At 40.4% G+C, this 7244-nt stretch overlaps 1 protein-coding gene across 1 annotated transcript in view; it reads left to right on the plus strand.

Moving 5' to 3' along the window:
* The window catches only part of DARS1 (aspartyl-tRNA synthetase 1), a 39486-nt gene extending 38312 nt beyond the window's left edge, over positions 1-1174 (plus strand). The window contains exon 16 of the mRNA XM_084288627.1: positions 559-1174. Coding sequence (XP_084144753.1) covers positions 559-650 — 92 coding nt within the window. The 3' untranslated portion in view covers positions 651-1174. The remainder of the gene's footprint in view (positions 1-558) is intronic.
* The last annotated feature ends 6070 nt before the right edge of the window (positions 1175-7244 follow it).

The raw sequence follows: 7244 nt of genomic DNA on the forward strand, positions 1-7244 counted from the left end.
ATAGACAATCCCCAATCATTTAGGCCAGTCACAACTGATATCGAGGAAGCTGAAGCTGTGTCTTTTCTGCAGTGTAAATGCTCCTCATCACACATCCCAGAGGCCAGGCCCAAGTATCTGCCAAACCAAAGATGCTGTGAGAATGATCACTGTTCTCTAGTTGTTTTAGCTGGAAACTTTAACAGAGGGGGAGCAGTGTGTGAATACGAGTAGGCATCTGGGTTTCTTGTCAGTGTGGCTGGGGTGCGTATCTAGCCCCATGGATGTGGACATCTTTACACGTTTTTCAGTATGCACAAACCTCTAAGGTTTTGGGAAGAAAGAACACAATGATCAGTGAAGTATTTATTATCATAAAGATATCAGCAAATAGATACGTGGGTACATATTGCTGAATCTGTATTCCTGCACTGTAGAGTGTTTGGAATGAAATTCCCCAAGCAGGTTTTTACTGTAGTTGCCTATGGCAGTTAATGTCTCTGAAGTGTTTGGAACCAGCGCTTCAGATTGGTACCAAAGACTTACTATACTGATGTGTGTTCTTTTCATTTGTTGCAGGGCTAGAAAGAGTAACTATGTTGTACCTAGGGCTGCATAATGTTCGTCAGACCTCCATGTTCCCACGGGATCCCAAACGACTGACACCCTAATGAGAGCTTCTGAAAATTTGAGGTGATTTGCCCTGAGAATATGATTGTGAGCATATCTGTTGCTACTGATGAACCTGTATTGATCTAAGCATTATAATATGCAATAAAAGAAGATCATCTCATTTGCTAAAGTGCCACAATAATTTTTTTTACCCTTTGGTATTTATTTAAAAAAAATATTTTAACAGATCAAGACTTTGTATTGGCAACTGCACATTTTTAATGAAAATGTGATACTTTGAGCTAGTGTTCTAGTGTCACATTAAATTGTATCAAGTTTCTAAACATTTAAATAAATTATGCAATAAAAAAATCTGCATTTTTAACTCATGTCAGCAAGATTTAATGTTTTGGAGTACAGAAGTGGCTCAAAGCTGAAATAGCTGGATGTTTGCAATTCAAAAAGCAGGAGGAAACCAGCCAATTGTTAATTTACATGAGTATTAGGTAGAGAAGGCAGGTGAGAAGTGGAACATTCTTAACAAAAAATCTTAATTGCAATAAATCTCTCAAAATAAATTAGATACGATATCTGCCTTTCTCGTTTTTGCTTTATATCCTCACAAGATAATCATGAATCGTTAATGTTTTACTGAAACAAGCAAAAAAACCTGATGTAATAACTGTCTAAAGTTTAAATTTATTTTTTGTCTTTTTTTTTTTTTTTTGGAAGTTGTATAGAAGTCATGCCCATTCTTTATTTTGTTACTGTTTGAGACTGGATAGGAGGTTATATACATTCATGGGATGCATGAGGAATATATAATATTCTCAGAAAATGAATGGGTGGTGAATTTGAGAACAGGCCAAGTGTTTGCATGCCTCTATGACAACTAAGTAAATCAATGAGGATTTCATATATCTATTGCCAATGAAACAAAAGGAAATAATGTAAGCAAACCTGTCTTATTTTTTTCCATCTATAAATGCCACAAACTGTTTGAAAGTTGTACATCTAGAGAAATTGGGTGTTTCTCTAAGTCAGAGTACTTCTAAAATTCTAGACATCAAACGAATCACCTCCTTGAATCTCCTCGTTTTGCAGTGGCATGTAAACCTACTTCTCTTCCTCCTCCCAACCCCAAAGATATGCCCTGCATTTTGTGAGGAACCACTTGGAACTTCCTTTTATGTACTTTATCAAATTTGTTTTTCAAATTTAAAGCATTTAAGCATCGACGCCAAAAAACAAAGGATTCCATTCCATGCCTGGGCCCTACAATACAGTTAGTCTGATTTTCATACATATCTGTGACTCCTGACTTAATTTTTCCTTAACATTTTCCATGCTAAAGAGTTTTCCGTAGGAGGTGTAGTTCAGACAGTCTGTGTTACTGTTGCTACCTTGATTTTTAAATGTCAGAGAAGTCATATATCGGTTATGCTACAGAAAGGTCATTGAGGCTGTGTATAAGTTGTGTAGAATTTCACAAAAGGGCAAATCATCTTTTGCAGCTGCCATTGAACAAGACTTAATTTTCATGTTTTGTGACAAGTTCTCCATTATGAAACAATCATTTTAGGAATACTAAAGGTCAGTTTGGTAAAGTACTGGAAATGTAAAAGTTAAACTTTGTTTAGAAGTCACACCATTCAAAGAATAACACATTTTACAGCTTTGCTTGTAAGTGTTGTGCAATTAATTTACTATGGAATCTTCCCCAAATCATTTACTTTCATTTAAAATGTTACAGTGTACCCAGTTGTACTTTACAAAGCTAAGTGGCTTATAAGTACAGCTTATCTTCACAGACTTATTACTGATGAATCCAAGTTTCAAAACAGTTGTTTATTCAGCTAAGCCAACTGGAATTAATTTAATTACTTTATTTAATCCAGAGTTGGTAATGTATTCCAGATTGGAAGCACTTCCTCCTAATACTAAGCAAAATTACTGGCTTACATTTCATGCCAACAAAAAAAAATGTTCTGAAGATTAAGTTCGTTGCTCTAGATGCAGCAGCAAGTTTTGTACAAATGCTTCTGTAACAACTGTGCTTATCCCAGTTCTGTTAAGAGTTATTCAAGCTCATGTTTTAGTTTGATTTATTCACAGTAGCTGCAAAAGAACTCGAATTTGGCTGGAGGCCCTGATTCCTTTGTATGCAGAATTTTTTAATGCAATTTTTCATAGCTAACTGAGAATAATTATGATCATAAATCAAAATGCAAAAATGCATTTGTCCTGGATGTCATTTAAACAGGATACATCAGTGCTGCACAGTGTTAGAATTTGGTTAAAACTCTCCAAATCGTAATTCAGAACTATGTCGTGTTTTGATATGTAGCAGTTGTGGTTTGATAGTTCTGGAAAACCTGTGTAGTCATTTATTTGCACTATTTCTGGCTGTATGTTAGCATTTTACCCAGTCCCAGTTGCTGCTGCTTTTCCACCAGTTAAGATAATTTTTTTTCATTCATGATGTACAGATGAAGATAATAATAATTATGGTACAACTTTTTAAATACTTAGGAATAAAAATGATAATAGTAAGGGATAGCCAGGGAGTCTTTGGTTATCAGCTAACACCAGAAAGCCTTAGTTTACTACTGCAGTTTAACTACAATATTTTCCTGTGAAAACCCATCTGTGTCTGAATCTGCCCACCAGGAGTGAGGACTCAGGCTAGTTTTCTGGAAGTCAAGTGCAGGACTGATTGCCACTGGCTGTGCATTGCTGTTGTGGGGTAACCCCAGGAGGCAGCGAAGCACCACGCAGACTCCCTTCTGTGTGAAAGCAAACTACGGCCTGCGCTCTGCTGCCAACGGGATGGAGAAAAATGCACAGGCAGATCAGTTGGCCACCTTTTGGCTCCGTTTCATGCAGGAGTTCCAGCATGTCTGGTATGGCAGTGGTTAACAGGGGCATGACTTCATTCAGGCCATCATAGTCCAGTGATAACTTCCAGCCTCCATCAGACTCTTGCACTGGCCATACAGGACTGATGAGCGAGTCAAGGATGCGACTCAGGGAGCCTTGGAGGTGTGATGCTGGTGCACCATCGTGGGGGCCATTGGTACCCGCTTTGGTTCTTGACACACAGCAACCCCGCAGCAGAAGGATCCTTCTCAAGGCTGGATGAGGTAGGCAGCTGATTATTCTTGTTTGCATCTATAGCAGCTATACCAAAGGCACATTCATACCCCTTTGGATCCTTGAACTACCCTTTTGGGATAGTGCCAAGGATATGTGGGGCCTCCAAACTGACCACAATAGGATGCTTTTGCCACTTGTTTCCCATCCAGCTCACCTCAGTTTCCAACACAGACAACAGCTGTGATCCCATTGTCACTCCAGAAATCCAGCCTCTTGCCCAGGCTATGTTTCAAGGCCTGTTAGAGGTGTAAACCTATTAAAAACTGGCACAGTCCTTCCGTAGTGCTAGGTGTGGAGTTGGAACCCACATGGACAGGCATCCATCGCATCAGTATCCAAAAGAGGAGAGGTGTCCTTGGCCCATCTGCTGTTTCTGGGGAATCGCTTGACAGCAACCGGAGCAGTAATCTGCTTGGACGTGCCTACTTTAGCCACTGTTTTTTCCCTCTAAGTGCTGATCTCCATTTTTTATTTATGTACTTACAAAATAGGCATTGATTTGGTTCCACCCATGATTACAAAAGTTGCTAAGCTTGTTCTTTTACAGTTTCCTATTAGTGAAGGAACTTCATTGTGAAGGAAAATCACTGAACTCACTGAAGCACAGCTTACAGTGAAAAGATAAAATAATAAATTATGTGTGCAATACAGAATCTGTTGCCTGCTTTGTATTTATACTTCAGAGAGTCTGTCTATAGACATGAGGAAAGTACTGTTAATGACCTAGAGATTAAGAGCAAGCAAAAATGATGAACAAGTATCTGTTTTAATCTACCTCTAATTTCACCTTTTCGCTTCAGCCTTTTCCTTTTATTGATGATTTTTATTTTAGTGGTATTCCCCAAATCCATAACTGTCTGTAACAGAGAAGCTCTAAACATATTTGTTCCACTAGACACCAAGGGCCTTTTCTGAGATGATGCTCATCATCTGTAAGAAGTTCAAAGAGTTCCCTTACTTTAATCTTATTAGCTGACTCAAAATCTTGCATCACTGTGATGATTTATAGATGCTTTCAAGTTGCTTTAAAAATAAAACAACAAAAAAAAACAACTGATATTCTTGCAGACTTGTGAAGCTTGAAACGATTTGTTCTTTTGACTCACATTCATGCAGGAGCTGCATAAGTTTAATCAGATATTATTTGATGTAAAAGGCACAGTGCTTCATTCACACACTGATTGTGCCAGTAACTTTACCATCCTTTGTCCCTTAAGGCTTTCCTGATAATAGAAGGAAGATTAAATGAAACTGATAGGCTGCTCTCACAGGATCTTTTTGAGGGAAGATGCTAAGCCCTGCGTGTTTCAGTTTCCAAATAAAACTTGAGGAGTCTTTCAGACTCTGGTCTCAGTTGTGGGTTGTGTGAGGTTTCCCCCACCCCACTGTTTAAAAGGGTTAGAAGTGTGAAGATGAGAGGGAACAGAGGTCCTGTACAACACAGTGCCAATTTTCTCATACAAGACATGTACAAGAGCACAAATAGGTTGGTTTCTGCTGGTAAACCACAGCAAAGAGCCACTGTGTTCCAGCCAGAGTGACACACCTGCAGCAGCAGGGCACTCCTCTACATACACCGCTTGTGCACTGGCTGTAGGGCAACCTGGGGACCTGTCGGTGTTAACCATCAACACTTCAGCACTTCGGTATTTTGGCTGTTCGCACTTAACCAGCGGTCATGCCTCAGGTACGTAAGCAAAAACTGAAACATGGAGTCCTCTAACACATGCACTGGGCTATTTTTTTCTCCTCCTCCCCAAACAGCCTCGGGGAATAAATAAATAAGAGCACAGGGCAAAAAGAAAGACTGTGGGGTAAACAACTTTTTTTTTTTTTTTTTTTTAATAAAAAAAAGTGTGTATGAAGAGACTGATTTTTTTTTTTTTTTTTGTGGTGGTGTCATTTTTAAAGGGAGACTGGGAAAAAAAGATTACCCCGCTTTTTCCAGAGAGTCCCATAGAAAAAGAGAGACCAGGGGAGGGGAGACTGGAAAAATAGATTGTGGAAGGGGATGACTAGAAAATAAAGACTGAAAAGAGACTGAATAGAGAGAGGCTCTGGAAAAACACAGTGGGGGAAGGAAAGGTGCAGCTCTAGAAAACAAATCCTAGAGTTCCTTTTTTTAAATGGAGACTGGGAAAAACAACTCTGTGGTTTTAAAAAAAAAAAAAAAAAAAAAAAAAAAGATTCTGTTGGAAAAAAGAGCATGGGGAAACCTCGTTTTCCCCATTTTTTTTTTTTTTTCCTCAAAGAGACTGAAAAAATAGGAGGAACTCATGGGATGGGGAATGACACTTCTTTCCAATCTCTCTCTCTGTTTTCCAAACAGACTCTGAAAAGGGCTTCTGGAGAAAAGGGAGTCTGAAAAAAAGAGAGGAGACTTTTTTTTTTCTTTTTTAAGGAGAGACTTGAAAAAGAGACTGAAAACAAAAACTCCGGAAAAATAGAGTAATTTTCGTTGTTGTTGCTTTTGTTTTTGTTTGTTTGTTTAGGAGTCCAGAAAATGAGGCTCTGGGAGAGAGATGGAAGAAAACTAAAGACTAAGCAAAAAAGTGAGGCAAAAATGACAAAAGCAAAAGATGATGACAACATGATAAAAAAGAGGCTAAAAATATAGATGCGCAAAACTCAGGAAAAGAGCTGAGAAGAAAAAGGCATGTTTTCTTGATAGCTGTATCTAGAGTATACAACATAACTCGCTAGATTTTAATTATTTATTGTTCCTTGTCAGTATTACCACTGTCTGTGTAGAGTGGGAGCAGATTCATTTTGGTAAAGAAAAATTAAGAAAACTCAAGAGAAATAATTATTATAGGTGACTTATGATTTCTACTGATATAAGCCTGACAACCAACTTGCTTTTGTGCCCATTTTTGCTTGTAAGTTCTCACAAAGTATGGGATTTATGGACTGCATGCAAACCTTTTGAAAGGAAATCTAAGAACACCTTCCTTGGCCATATTGCAAAGACAAGGCTCCGTGTGCTATGTGGTAAGGGCACTGCAACATAAGGGAACACTACTGCAAGAAGCTCACGATTTAGGGTTTTATTTTTTAAGGGTTTCGAGTTTTAGAAGTGCAAGAAGCCAGCCCCTGGCTGCCTTCATGACAGGCAGATGGATGTTTCTGCAGGTGTCATCGCACCTGCGACCACTTCTTCCCAGATATTAAAGCTCTCCCCGCTGGCAGCTGTCCCTGCCACCAGCTGCCCCTCAGCCACTGCTGCCGGCTTGGGACAACGCCAGGTGCCCGCCGCCATCCCTCCCTCCCTCCCGACAGCCGCCATGGCTGCGGGCGGCCCAAGATGGCGGCGGGCGGGCCGAGATGGCGGCCGGCAGCGTGGCGCTCAGGCCCCTCCTCCCTGAGGCGTTTGGCGCGAAAACCTCCGTGAGGGGCCGGGGCCCGGCGCGGCGGCGGCCGCTGATTGGCTGGCGGGGCCGAGGCGGGAAAGGCGGCGGGGCGGGGCCGGGGCTGAGGGGGCTGCGGGGACGGCGGTC

The sequence above is a fragment of the Netta rufina genome (assembly GCF_964035555.1).
Source record: "Netta rufina genome assembly, chromosome: 6".
Classification (NCBI taxonomy): domain Eukaryota; kingdom Metazoa; phylum Chordata; class Aves; order Anseriformes; family Anatidae; genus Netta; species Netta rufina.